Here is a 16016-nt window from a genome sequence, read left to right on the forward strand (position 1 = left end):
ATTTACAAAATATCTTCATGGAACATGATCTTTACTTAATATCCTAATGATTTTTGGCATAAAAGAAAAATCTATAATTTTGACCCATTCAGTGTATTTTGGCTATTGCTACAAATATCCCCCAGAGACTTAACACTGCTTTTGTGGTCCAGGGTCACATTTAAACATCCTTAAAACAAAATACATTTACTTGGAGATGCAAAATTATGTTAGTTGAAGTCCAGTTTTCTGGGAATTTTTTTTTTTTTAATTAAGTGAGTTTATGCTTAGAACAAATATCTGTCAATGGGGTTTTTTTTTTTAGCCTAGTGGCAGATATTTGTCTTGTTTTGATCATAAATTCACTTCATTTTGACCAATTTCTCAGAAAATAAGACATATTATCTTAAGTCATTTTCTCAGTGTCTTGATTTAAGAATATGTACACATTTGCACTGGAAAACAAGACAAAAATACTGATGAAGGACATCACTTTTGTGCAGTGTGATCAGAAGGTACAGTAAAAGTTAGCTGTTTTCTCTCTCTTTTTTTCTCCCCCATCAATTGCACATTATTGTAAAGAAAACAATGCCATCCAGACAGTCCTTTCACTCAGAAATACACCACATTATGGATTTAAAATTGTTGATGTTAATTCCATAATTGAGTGATTAATATTTTAGCTCTTCCTGCATGTGTTACAGTTCAGAGAAGGTTATATGGACAGAAGGAACATCATGGAATGAAGTGTTGTATCACACTGGATGAGTCAGATGTCATGTGTTCGATGTTTAGCAGATGGTCAGATTATATGAATGGGGTGGATTTGCTTGGTTGATGCATTAAATGCAGTGAAATCCATTTTCCCAAGCCTGTTATCACATACGCTCTCATGTACTGGCCAGCGTTTATTTCTTAGAAATGGAATTGTTTCAGGGAAGTGAATTAAATCTACTGGTTGGCAATCAAGAACCGGTTTCAGTTTATAAAGAGAATACTGGAACCGAAAGATTTTCAAGACATTTGGTTTCATTAATAGTTTGTCTACATTCTTTCAAAAACACTGGAATCTTTAACAGAAATCAGAAATAGTTAAATTCCTTCCTTAATGGTTGACATCCTCCCTCGCACGTGTCATGAAGAGGAATGAAAGCCTCGGTTTTCCTCTTGATCATCTATAGGTTTTTCCTGCATCATCCGTGCATTTATTTTCTCTTTAGGCTCAGGCTCTCTCCGAGTCTCTGAGATCTCAAGGTCATTGTGGTTTGTTTTATGTGGCGGTCCAGTCTTTTGCTCAGTCGATCGATATTTTATTGTAGAAGTGTGCGTTTCAGACGGAGATAAACAAACCCTATGTTTGTATGATGGAAATGGAAGATGCTTTGGATCAATACGGCCTCGAGAGGAGAGACGACAAACCTTGATGGAAACTATCTTCTGCTCTGCCCTCGTTGCAAAAAAATATATATATATATTTTATGTTTCTCTATTGGGATTTTCTTGCCTCAGTAAAAGCTTAAATTTAATACACATTATAATACTGTATATAGTAAAATAAATAAATGAATAAAATGGGAACCAATTTGCAGCTCAATACACAGAATATATATATATATATATATATTTTTTTTTATATTGTAATATAGAGTATATACAATAAAGATTATTGTTGATATATATGTATATATGTTTTCTTAAGTAATTTTGTATTTTATGTGTCTTCAGTAATTTTTTTTCTCCAGTGGGATTTTTTTACCTCGTTATAAGATAAAGTCAAATACACATATTATAATAAATGTTGAGATTGATATTAGTAGACATTAACTAAGATTAAAGCATAAATTCACTTCCAGAATAAAAATATCCTGATTATTTACTCACCCCCATGTCATCCAAGATGTTCATGTCTTTCTTTCTTCAGTTGCAAAGAAATTAAGTTTTTTGAGGAAAACATTCCAGGATTGTTCTCCATATAGTAGACTTCAATGGTGGCCAATGATTTGAAAGTCAAAAATGCGGTTTCAATGCAGCTTCAAAGGGCTCTACATGATCCCAGCCGAGGAATAAGGGTCTTATCTGGCAAAACGATTATATTTATACACTTTTTAACCACAAATGCTTGTCTTGCATTAGCTCTGTGATGTGCATGCATGTCTTTATTAGGTGAGGTCAGGCGTGATGTAGGTGGAAGAATCAACCCAGTGTTTATAAAGCGAACATGCAAAAAAAAAAGTCATTGCCCTTTACAAAAAAGGTTAAAACGGTACCAGTAAGACACTGTGTGGCTGAAGCAGACATTCAGAAAAAACACATTATCAGTTACTGAATTGTATAGTATGTGTACAGTGCAACAGCAAAGAGCTTTTTTACATTTTAGAGAAGCCAAGTTGCGATACCGAACAGGACCACATGGAGATGCCAAAAAAACCCTAAACCAACCACCTGCTGACTGCATATATCTACTACAGTACACGGATCCATTCAGAATAACTAAACACAGCAACATAAACATTACAAATCAAAACATTATCGTGAATGTGTGTGGAAACAACGTGAATGTACAGAAATGTCTGTGCCTGTGCATAAATACAATGTGTGATCAGTGCGTCAAGAGCACTCATACACGCATTATTATAACGGACTCACGTGTGCTTATTGTACGACTCCTGTACGCCACCGCAATCGTCTTTACCTTGATTGCAGTCTTCATCCATCAAAAATTTCCTAGCGAGACTGGTTATGCAGTCGCGTCTCATCTGGCCATACAGCGGTGGGATGTGTTGACAAAGCGTTCAGTCTGTACTTCACACAGCGCAATGTGTGAGAGCTCGCACTCTTCAGAGACAATCACAGAATATGACAGAGATCATGTTTAAAAGCGAAACACACTGGAATAATTCACTTAAAACGCAATGCGAGTCTCTGTTCTCTCTGCAATCTCTGATGTAATCAGCCTGGTTTCCTTTATATTAGCGCTGTTTTGGACGGATTGTTTGAGTGCATTCGCTTACTGGATCATTGAACTGAAAACTTTCCCCGGAGAGAAGCAAAATTGGGTTAAAGGGTTAGAAATTGTGCTTCAGTAATTTTGCGTTAATTGCTTTAAATTATTTTAACGCATTAAGGATTGTAAAATGAATCACATGTGTTAACGCATTAACGATGACAGCCCTAATATATATATATATTGGATTTATGTGTATATATATATATATATATATATACTGTATGTATATATGTATATACACATATACATATATTTATATATATATATATATATATATATATATATACACTGTGTATATATATATATAAATCCAATAAAAGCTCTGCTTTACCTTTATAAAACACTTTGTAATTTGGCATTAATGTATTTAATTATTGTTTTGTATAATGTATGTGATGTATGTACTTTTTATGTTGTTTATCAGAGAGGAAGATTCCAGAGGAAGATTGCATCATCTTGATTGACGGGTTAAACGAGGCGGAGTTTCACAAACCGGACTATGGTGACACTGTCGCCTCCTTCATCACCAAGATCACATCCAAGTTCCCCAACTGGCTCAAACTGATCGTCACTGTGAGAACAAGCCTTCTGGTGAGACGTGAATATATACTGTATCTAAAGCTGCTGGAATGGGTGGCAGATCTATTCTGAGCTGGAAAAATCAATGTTCGATGCAAATAATAAAATGCAACTAATCATATGAATAAATGAACAGACTTAACTAGGAAAGAGAATCTAGTCCAATTTGACAGATGGACAGATTGAGTGACACCCTCATCATCAAAACTATAAACAAAACTGCACTAGATGGAAAATAGGATAAATTAGATGATAATACGGTTTTGATGGCAGTTAGGGTAAATATGGTTTGTGTGGCCACAATGTGTTTTGCACAGTGAATCATTGGCTGCTGAGGCATGAAGCTGAATTTCAAAAGTTTTTTTTTTCACTCATCATATTTCACCCAAAATCAAAAGAAATAAAAATGATATAGAAAATTGTTGGTCACGCTTTATTTTAAGGTCCAGTTATCACTATTAACAAACCTTTAACTATGACTTTTGCCTCAATAAACTCCTAATCTGCTGCTTATTTTTAGGTATTGGGTAGGATTAGGGATGCAGAATATGGTCATGCAGAATACAGTGGCATGCGGAAGTTTGGGAACCCCTTGCGGAATCTGTGAAAATGTTAATACTTTTAACAAAATAAGAGAGATCATACAAAATGCATGTTATTTTTTATTTAGTACTGTCTTGAGTAAGATATTTTACATAAAGGATGTTTGCATATAGTCCACAAGACAAAAAAAATAGCTGAAATTCTTAAAATAACCCCCTTCAAAAGTTTGGGAACCCTTGGTTCTGTGGTTACCTGGATGATCCACGACTGTTTTTTTGTTTTGTGATGGTTGTTCATGAGTCCCTTGTTTGTTCTGAACAGTTAAACTGAGCACTGTTCTTCAGAAAAATCCTCCAGCTCCTGCAGATTCTTCAGTTTTCCAACATCTTTTGCATATTTGAATCCTTTCCAGCAGTGACTGTATGATTTTGAGATCCATCTTTTCACTCTGAGGACAATTGAGGGACTCAAACACAACTATTAAAACATTCGGTTCAAACATTCACTGATGCTCCAGAAGGAAACACGATGCATTAAGAACCGGGGGTGAACACCGTTTGAATTTGAAGATCAAGGCAAATTGTACTTAATTTGTCTTCCGGGAAACATGCAAGTATCTCCTGTAGCGTCTGAAGGGCAGTACTAAATAGAAAAATTAATTATATTTCGACAAAATAAGAAAAAATTGGACATCTTCATCCTGTTCAAAAGTTTTCACCCCTTTTTTAAGTTTCATGGCTTAATGCATCGTTTCTCCTTCTGAAGCATCAGTGAATGTTTGAATCTTTTTTAATAGTTGTGTAACCCAGAATATTTTTCTCATCTGCTCAGATCAGGTTGGGTGTTACGTTCACCATCTCAGACTCTCTCCACCTCATCTGGTCACTTTGGGCAGGAGAATCTGGTAGTTCTAATAAGGAACATTGACCTTCCAAATGAGACGGTATGACAGCTAGACAGTAATCCAGACAGGAGGAGGTGAAAAGGAAAAGGGAGTGAATTCGAGAGAGAGACAGTGTTCGTGTTGGCTGCGTTTTGACAGTTTGAAAGGTAGTGCTCGACTAGCAGAGCAGAATCATCTAGTGTTTGATATGTGTCAGACGACAGATTGGAGTGTGTGTGTGTGTGTGTGTGTGTGTGTGTGTGCGTGCGTGCGTGCACGCGCATGAGCGCAAATGTGTGTTTTTGTACTTATGAAAGCCTCCTAATGCGTTCTGCTTTAGCTGTCACTATAAGTGAGGAGAGCTAGTCTGGCACTCAATAGGACTTTGCAATATTTTTCACCCTTTTGACAATATTTGTAGTATATCTTTAGATTTATGTATTTGCTCTGAAATTATTTAAAATGCACATTTTTATATATCCAGTATGCCACTGTAGACTAGTAATTTAACATGTTTAAGAAGTAAAATACAGTAAAAACTGCTGTAGTTAAAATAGTCAAGGCATGTGTTATTTTCACTAAATGAACACAAGGAAGATTCATATTTAATTACAATATTAATTGCAATTACAATATTACATTACTAATAAACAATATTTACATACACTACTTTCAAAAGTTTGGGGTCAGTAAGTTTTTATTTGTTTTGAAAGAAATTAATACTTTTATTCAGCAAGGATGCATTAAATTGATCAAAAGTGACAGTACAGACATTTATAAGGTTGCAAAAGATTTCTATTACAAATAAATGCTGTTCTTTTCAACTTTCTATTCATCAAAGAATCCTGAAAAATAAAATGTATCACAGTTTCTACAAAAATATGAAGCAGCATAACTGTTTTCAACATTGATAATAATCAGAAATGTTTCTTGAGCAGCAAATCAGCATATTAGAATGATTTCTGAAGATCATGTGACACTGAAGACTGGAGAAATGATGCTGAAAATTCAACTTTGATCAAAGGAATACAATTTCAAATAGAAAACATTTTAAATTCTAATAATTTTTAATAATATTCCAGTTTTTACTGTATTTTTAATCAAATAAATGCAGTCTTAGTGAGCAGGAGAAACTTAAAAAATGTTGTAGTATATGTCATTCAAACATTTTAATATATGAAAAATATATTTACAATTATGTAAAATATATACATAAGACTTGATATTGAATATTTGAGTGATTATGCAATTAAATCGTTGAATCACATTGCAGTACACTGAAAAAGACCGTTTGAACACCAAAGGTTTTGCTGCCGAAGTTAAAATCAGAGCCTTTCTCTCTGAACACTCTTATCATGAATCTAGTTAAATTACTAAAAATGTGAATTGAACTCATCCTAATTTTCACAATCTGCTTTATCTTACACTGCCAGCAAAATCATCACACATATATTGCATATTCAGTGCACCCGTCTTAATGTGACAGTGAGGTTTTGATTTAAATGTTGTCTCCTCTCAGTCTCGGGTGGAGTGTTTCTCAAGGTTTACCCATGATTCAGTGCACATTCAGCAGAGCTTCTCTAAGGCGAGCTGGGGCTGAAAGAGTTTCTGAGAGGACGGTGACAGACACTTGAGAGAGACGTTCGTCTGTCTGCTGAGCTTGATCAATATTTCCTTCCTAAACTACACTCTCTAGCTGAACTGGTTATTTGCTTCCTGAACTGATTTGCTGTGGCAAGTTTTACCTTTGAGGTTTGGACGGAGATGTTGTAATAGAGTTTATCATTTAAACTTCAGAAGCAAAAATAGTGTTAAAGTTGCTGTTTGATTCATTTCAGTGAATCGATTCAGAACTCTGATTCAGTTATGCATTTGATGTACTAACACTGTAAAGCCTGACTTATGAAATAATAGTCTGAAAAAATCTACTCTTTTTTTTTTTTAAAGGAACAGTTTAGTGAACCATTAGACAAAATGTATGTATAAAAAATTTGCTTTTTTTTTTTTGAGTGTCATATTTGGCACATCAGGATTTTATGGCTCATCTAGTGAGAATATGGAGGAAAAAGCTCCTAAGTTTTATTCAGAGGCCCAAAGTGAGCAAAAAATATGCAATATTTATATGGCCAGAAGGTAAGATGGAAATTCTGATGCTTTGTAATGTAAATCAATGCAATCTTTATAACAGTACAGCAGATATTTACATAAAATCTATCAGTCGTCACTCTGTATCTCCAATAATACTCATATTACTTATTGTCTGACAAGTTGGTCTAATACACAAGTTATAGTTCTAAAACCATTGGAATTATTGTACAAACAAGCACTTAAAATATTAGATTAAAAAAAATAGTTTTCACCATTGTCATATCTTAAATACGTATAACCTGTTTAGCTGGGAAAACATCACTTAGTTTAAAAATGTTTGTTTAGTTTATAAGATTAGGCATGGTTTAGCTCCTCCTCTGGTTGATTTTATTACATTTAAATTAGGGCTGCACGATAAATTGCATGCGATATTTAACGCGCATCTTATGAGTAAAGTCGGTTCTGTAATCCGCGGTAAATCTCCATCACGTGCGTGCTTTCACATTGAGCAGCATTAACTACACAGAGTCGTTGTTCACTGACGAGCTGCGCAAAACCACGTTCATATTCGCGCGATTTTTTGCGCAGCTCGTCAGTGAACAACGGCTCTGTGTAGTTAATGCTGCTCAATGTGAAAGCCCGCCGGTGATGGAGATTTACCGCTGATTACAGCAGCAGTGTAGCTAAAGCTGAGTGCATAATTGCACATAGAAAAACCTTGTTTGGTCAAGCTGTTTTTTCATGCGGAGCATCACATCAGTGGAATTCAATACCACAATCAATCAGAGAATGTACATCATTTAACTCATTTAAGCATCATTTTAAGAAATGGCTTCTTCATAACCAACAATGTGAACATTAATGTTGTTTATATATCTTAATAAGCTGCATTCTATTTTTTGTGAAATAAATAAATAATAGTCTTAGTAAGATGATATTTCAGTGATCAAAACATATAATGCAATGCAATAAAATGATGATTGAAAGATGAACAAATAAACGTTCCCCAAAAGCCTGATGATCATATTTGATGCTCACATTTGAACATGATTTTTCTAATAAATGATGTATGGATAATCATGTAAACCGAAGCCGCTTCAGTCCAGTAAGTGTTCATCTTGAAATATTACTAATAATATAAAAGTTATTCTTGCATTTACTTTCAGTAAAATCAGTAAAGATTTCTCAGCGGAAAGACACGTGAAGCACGAGGTGAAGATGGATGTTTGTACAATTATACTTGTTAAAAAAGTAAAACTCAATCGACAGAAGGCATGTAGTAGAGTTTTCAGCATCATGATACAGTATGTTTTATAGGGTGAAAATATATGTTGGTGAATATTGGTGCATATGAATAAGAATGATTAAATATAATGTGTGAGAAACATGCCTTGATCATTTGAACTAGGCATTTTGGCAGGTTTCTGGTGTGATTTCATCTGTTGATTTGTGTGTGATGCTGACTGTCTGATGCACCGCAGCCTTTTCTTCAGGTTTCAGGAGCGTGGTTTCTCATCAGCGTGTGGTGGCTGGATATGAGGCTCCTGTGTGATGTAAAATTGATTGTTTCTCTCTCTCTCTCCACTGCGGTGCTGTGTTATTGCTGCAATATGAGCGGGATTATTGGCCCTATTGATTTGTAGGGATGTGTGTGTGTGTGTGTGTGAGTGACTGTGTTTAACCAGTCTTCCAGTTGACCTTGTGGACCTTGATAATTTTGTGTGTGTGTGTGTGTGTGAGATTGTAAAGAAAAAGCCTTTAAGTGTTTGTCAGTGACATGATGTCTGGAGAAACCAGTGTCTATCAAGAGCGCAGGTGCATTCTGGTCCGATGACTTCCTGCATCCCTCCTGTCTTTCTATCAAACATACTGATGTGTTATCTGTAAAAATGTCTATTGAAATTTGATGACAGCGGCATTTAATACACAGAGCCGTAGTTCACTGACAAGCTATGCAATATCGCATTCATAACAGCGCCACCCACAGTAAAGAAAATCAGAGTGTGGCCACAGGAGGCCATTCCATCTTTACAAGGTTGCTTTGAATGCACACAGTGGAGCATCTTTTAGGATGCTGCAACATCTGGTGACTGTATAGACCTGGAGGAATACACAGAAGCTGTGCTGGGTTTTATAAACAAGTGCATTGATGATGTGACTGTTAAAAAAATCTATCAAGGTGTACTCTGCCAATAAGCCGTGGCTGACAGGTGAAGTTTGCTCCTTACTGAGGCTCCGCAACGCTGCATTCAGATCTGGTGACACAGTAGGGTATGCAAGAGCAAGGGCCAACCTGAAAAAAGGCATTCGTCAGGCAAAAAAGGCCTTTGAGATAAAGTTGTCCACTCAGTTCACCCACACCAAGGACACAAGGTGCTTATGGCAGGGATTTCAAGTGGCCACTGGCCATAAGCCTACAGCAAAGGCAATGGACAATGACCCCTCTCTTCCTGATGACCTCAATGAATTTTTTTCTCGGTTTGAGGTTGCAGGAACAGTCTTCTGTTCACCAGGCACTGCAGCTGACAGTAGACCGTGTCAAGAGGGTCTTTACTAAGATCAACTCACGGAAGGCTGCTGGGCCTGACCATATCCCAGGTTGGGTGCTAAAAGGGTGTGCAGAGCAATTAAAGGATGTTTTTTGTGATATATTTAACATCTCTCTCAGCCAGGCCAGTGTACCCACCTGTCTAAAAAGCTCCATTAATATCCCACTCCCAAAAAAGTCCAATCCATCCTCAATGAACGACTATCGTCCAGTAGCCTTGACCCCCATTGCCATGAAGTGTTTTGAGCGGCTAGTGATGAGTCATATCAGGTCTTGTCTCCCAACAAATCTGGACCCGCTTCAGTTCGCGTATAGAGCGAACCGCTCGCCATCTCCACACTGCTCCACCTCACACTGACACACCTGGAGAACAAGACTTCAGCTCAGCATTTAATACAATCTTGCCTCAATAACTGGTGGAAAAGTTGTTGCTGCTGGGTCTGGATTCAGGAGTGTGTAGGTGGATTATGAACTTTCTGACAGAGAGACGACAGACAGTCAGAGTTGGCAGTTTAACATCTAAAAGAATAACTGTGAGCACAGGTACGCCACAAGGGTGTGTTCTGAGTCCTTTATTGTTCACGCTGCTGACATATGACTGTACTGCCAGTTTTAACAGCAACCATGTCATCAAGTTCGCAGATGATACCACTGTTGTCGGCCTTATTACCAATAATGATGAGTCGGCATACAGGAAAGAGGTGGAGAAACTCACAGCCTTGTGCACAATGCACAACTTGGCCCTCAATACCAACAAGACAAAGGAGATGGTCATAGATTTCAGGAGGGTTAGCCAACATCACCATCTCCCTCTAACCATAAACAGCTCTGAGGTGGAGAGGGTCCAAAGCACCAAGTTTCTGGGGATCCATCTGACAGACAAGCTGACTACCAGAGACAACACTTCAGCTGTCATCAAGAAGGCCCAACAACGCCTTCACTTTCTTCGCAGGCTGAAGAAGGTGGAACTTCCTATCCCAGCCATGACCCTGTTTTACAGAGGGACAGTTGAGAACCTGCTGACCTATTGTATCTCATCCTGGTTCGGCAGCTGTACAGTGGAGGAGAGACACAATCTCAGCCGGATTGTGAGAACAGCAGAGAAAATGATTGGTGTCTCATTGCCACAGCTACAGGACACCTACACAGAGCGCTGTGCGCGGAGAGCTGGTGGCATCCTGAAGGACTGCACACATCCATTTTATGGATTGTTTACATTGATGCAGTCAGGAAAAAGATACCGCAGCATAAAAACTCGGCTGTTAAATAGCTTTCTTCCTACAGCAATCAGGCTACTAAATCAGAGTTTGTGATTTTATTGTGGTTAATTTTTTTTAACACATTTAGAGTACTTTAAATAATTTTACTAGAATATTTATGTTTTAGTATTTCTAAATAATTTTGACTGAAATATCTATGTTTTTATAATGCACTGAACTGTAAGCTTTGGACGTGTGAAACACAATTTTGTTTCTATGCAACATATAGAAATGACAAATAAAGCATCTATCTCTATCTATAATCGCAGATGAATCACATTCGATTATGAACGCGATATTGCGATATTACTACTAATCACAGAACCGGCTTTATTGACGAGATGCGCATGACAATCGAATACGATTTGTTGTGCAGCCCTAATGACAGTATTTAATGATGTAAAACATTTTGAATAATCATGAAACTAAATCTATTATTTTATTTTATTATTTATTTTTGTTTTGTCATTTTATTTTATTTTATTTATTATTTATTTTGTATTTTGTATTTTATAAAAGACATTATTTTATAACATGACAATTTATTGAATAATTAAATAGGCTTACTCTCTTAGGCTGACTTTTTTCTGCACTTTATTTATTTATTTTAGTCAAATATGTCCCCTTCTGGTACACCATTTCTGTGACTTGTACACTTATTTATTTTTTTATTTTTTTAAGCATTAGGTCTAACAACTGAGCAAATGAAAACAAATTATTAATAATATTATTAATATAGTAATATAATAAAAATATATTAATATTATTGATTCTTAAAATAATAATATAATTTGTTGTCACTGGTGTTATCAGTGTTTTAACATATTTTTAAATTACAAAAAGTTCAAAGTTCAGAGTAAGAAGAGGCTGTTCAAGTACTCGCATGGCAAATTTCATGCCATGTTGTAGAATTTTAAATTTAATTGTTTTTTTTTTTTTCGTTTAAATGTCATTGGTGTCATGTTATTGAATGTTTTTATGCAGAATTTTCTTTGAAATAAAAATAATAATATTTATTGATTAAGTATGATTGTTACTGTTTTAAATATTATTTTTCATGAGAGCTGCTCAGTGAAATAATAAAATAAAATGAAGAACAAAAATGAATAAATACATTATTCTTTTTGACAAGTAATATGGTCAATATTTTAATATTGTAATACTTAATAGTTTAATAAGTATTAATTAGGGTAACACTTTATTTTAATGTGTTCTTGTTACACGTTACATGTACTTAGTATTATAATAACTATAAATTATGCATAATTACATGCAACTAACCCTAACCGTATAGTAAGTACATGTAGTTAATTAATATTACTCAGTACTTAAATGTATAATTACACTGTAACAAGGACACCTTAAAATAAAGTGTAACCTACTTAGATTTTAATTTTAATACCTACTTAAAAATACTTGTACATGGGAGATAAATGAACTGAACTGAATTCAAAACTTCATCAGGCAGAACATCAACATTGTCCTCCTCAGAGAAATCTACTGGGAAATGTTTTGGATGCATTTCATGACATTTCCATCTTGTCTTTTCAGGAGATCACCAGTCTGCTGCCCTTCTCCAAGATCAGCCTGGATGAGTTCCCAGAAAGCAAGGAGATCGGGACGGACCTAAACGCCTACATCCAGCACCGCATCAACGGCAGCCAGAACATCCTCAACAACATCTCCCTCAGCGGCAAAGCAGACCCCATCATCGTGGGCAAAGTCAGCTCCCACCTCGTCTCCCGCAGCCAGGGCTCGTATCTGTACCTCAAACTGACCCTTGACCTCTTTGAGAAGGGTCATCTGGTCATCAAGAGTTTTATGCCAAAAATCATTAGGATATTAAGTAAAGATTATGTTCCATGAAGATATTTTGTAAATTTCCTACCATAAATATATTAAAACTTAATTTTTGATTAGTAATATGCATTGCTAAGAACTTCATTTAGACAACTTTAAAGGCGATTTTCTCAATATTTAGATTTTTTTGCACCCTCAGATTCCAGATTTTCAAATAGTTGTATCTCGACCAAATATTGTCCTATCCTAACAAACCATACATCAATGGAGAGCTTATTTATTTTTATAGCTTCCAGATGATGTATAAATCTAAATTTTAAAAAATTGACACTTAAGACTGGTTTTGTGTTCCAGGGTCACATGTGTGTATATAATAGACGTGAATGGATTTCAGTGACTTCCTGTATTTAATGAAAAGGAAATGACCCGGGTGCTGATTAGTTTGATTGCAGCAGGTTTCGAGACCATTGAGGACAGTTTCTCATTACTGTAATGCAAAACAGTGTCAATGGTTATGTCTGTATTGATCAAACTTTAAAATCCGCTGTTAATTGTCAGATTAGTGCTGCATGACTTCAATCCATCGATTTGATCTGAAGATTAAAAAAAGATAAACGCTGAAAAGAAGACTTGGCATTTTAAGTAGTTATCAAACTCTTTTAGATTCAGTGTTAATTTAATAATCTAAAGGTAATTTAAAGAGTAAAGTCGTCCAGATGAATCCTCTGAGCTGGACTTGTGTAATACAGGACGAACGCTGTACTGAGACTCCAGAGCAATTATCAGCTGGAATGATGGATTGACTATATAAATCAAACAAAGGGGGTCACATGACACATGACTAAGGGAGCACATGGCAAGAACATGTGAGGGAACAGGAAGTCACATGACAAACAAGATAATACAAAATAAAACCTAAATCCAAAAACCAACATTGCATGCCTATTTTGAGTGGAAGCAGAAACATGCTGTTTTTCGGGCCTGTTTCATTAAATGCAAATGAGCTGCTGCTCCCCGCCCCCTTTTCCAGAATAGAGCTGCGCCATTACAGCTCATACCTGCTAAAAAACATCCGTATTGGTTCCGATTATCATGTTTATCGTGCTGAAATCATGTGTTTTAGACCATATGAGTTTAAACTTCTGATATACGTATTTTTTGAGAGCACACATCCGAAGCACACGGACAGAAAGCGGCTGTCACAGCATGTGAGTACTAAACTAAGTTCTCATTCACACAAGTTTACGTTAAAAACACATGAGTTACAAAAACAGTGGGTTATGTCTGTGAAGGTAAACAGCTGGGAAATAAATCGCATGTTTATTTTAGATCTGTGTGGCAGCAGCAATATACAGTAAATAAATCAATAAATCCACTGCTGTCTTGTCTCCTCTGAGGCTGGGACTCTAAATAGTGTTCTGTGCTCGTCTGTGCAGCCAAACACAGAACAGTTAGCATGTTTTGCTCAAACTTTTGCCATGGCGTTAGAACTGGTACACCGTTGTCACTTGCAAAATCAAATGACGGCGCTGTGGGTGTAAACTTACAGATTAAGGGGCGGTAATATTATAATGAGATCCCTTTGCCACGTCACCAAGGGAGCGAAATCAGACGCGCTGGTTTTCTCAGACGCTTGCAGAAAAGGCTTCCCAAAACAAAGTTACTGGGTTAATCTTTTTCACGTTTCCTTGGTTGGTAGATGCACCGGAGACCTGATTATAGCACTCAAAACCTGGAAAAGTCAGATTTTCATGATATGTCACCTTTAAAGCCAAAGTAAATTTTTTAAATTTTCATCCTGATCTATAACATTCATAACATCCTCCACTTTGTCCTTCGTGGTTTTTCCTTGCAGCACAGGTTGATGTGCTGCTTCTTTTGAATAACAAATGCACTGAACACTCTGTTTTTCACTATGCCTTTTTTCCAGTTTTTTTTGGGGGGGGGGGCCCTCCATCCAGATCACATTTCACCACTACATTAACAGAAAATAATTTCATAAATAATACATGTATTTAGATCATAGAAATAATATATTTTTTATTTAGAATTTCACTCAAAAATCTACAGAAAATGAACAAATATAAATTTTATTTATTTGCATTTCACTTCAAAATCAACAGAAAAAGTAGAAAACGAATAAATAAATGCGTTTGTTTGTTTAAAATTTCACTCAAATCAACAGAAAACAAATAAAAAAATAAAAAGTAAGAAATTATATTTATTTATTTATTTGGCATTTCACTCCAAGGAGATTATTTTGGGGTGAATTAAGATTTGCATTATAACATTTTCATAATAATTAAGCACATTTACCCTACTTATCGCAATAATGCATCCACTTTTTTGAGTTTTAAATGAATAAATCTACTGTAATACACTGTTTTATATGAATCAACATAAATTAAAGGCAGTACAGTAGATACTATTATATGTATAAATATTATAAATACAAATTATTGTATGGTTTTTTTGTGTTACAGTTTTGTGTGTGCTATATGTTAAAAGTATTTGTGGTTCTGTATTGCTTTTATTTTGAATTTTGGAGAGAAAAAAATTGTTTAAATGTCATAAAACTTAAAAAATCTACAAAAATAAAAATCCTAAAATAGTTTTCATTTTTAGTGCTATATATAAATTCTATATAACAGTAAAATCCTCTACTGCCACAATGAGCTAAAATTGTATTTATTTATTTATTTTCATTTTTCCCCCCCTCCTTTACTCCATGAGTAAACAGCGATGGATGGATGGATGGATGGATTTATTTTTTGGCTCATAACTAAGGATGCACCGATACCACTTTTTCCAGTACTCATCCGATACCGATACTTTTATTTTTGGTACTTGCCGATACCGAGTACCGATACCAATATTTTTATTGCATTTGTAAATTTTTTAAATACTGGGTACAGAAACCAAAAGAGTATGTATAATGTTAGTTGGTTAACTTCATTTATCAAACAGATACAGTCAAACCAAAATGTATTCAGACACATTCAACATTTCTCACATTATCACAGTTTATTCACTATAGTTTAGAAAATGGTGATAAAATATAACAAGAACTCAAGAGTTAAACTGAGTCAGAACAAATTCAGCTTGGTAATGTTAGATAACTTTGATAGAAAGGTATGTAATGGATTACAATAAACCAAAAATTAGACAGCTGTTAGTACGACAGTATTTACACAACTATCAACACTTAGTCGGGCAACCCTTAGCCTCAATGACAGCCTGTAGTCTCCTGGGCATGCTGTCACCCAACTTCATGCAAACCTCAACTTCAGTTTATTCCCAGACTCGGTCTGAATAATTTTTGGTCCCAAA

At 35.5% G+C, this 16016-nt stretch overlaps 1 protein-coding gene across 1 annotated transcript in view; it reads left to right on the forward strand.

Moving 5' to 3' along the window:
- Positions 1–16016, forward strand: part of LOC107585694 (protein TANC1-like) — a 70854-nt gene that overhangs the window by 20502 nt on the left and 34336 nt on the right. The window contains exons 6-7 of the mRNA XM_016272822.1: positions 3411–3577; positions 12438–12692. Of these exons, the coding sequence (XP_016128308.1) occupies positions 3411–3577; positions 12438–12692 (422 nt within the window). The remainder of the gene's footprint in view (positions 1–3410; positions 3578–12437; positions 12693–16016) is intronic.

Source organism: Sinocyclocheilus grahami, unplaced genomic scaffold, assembly GCF_001515645.1.
Source record: "Sinocyclocheilus grahami isolate Dianchi unplaced genomic scaffold, SAMN03320097.WGS_v1.1 scaffold73.1, whole genome shotgun sequence".
Taxonomy (NCBI): domain Eukaryota; kingdom Metazoa; phylum Chordata; class Actinopteri; order Cypriniformes; family Cyprinidae; genus Sinocyclocheilus; species Sinocyclocheilus grahami.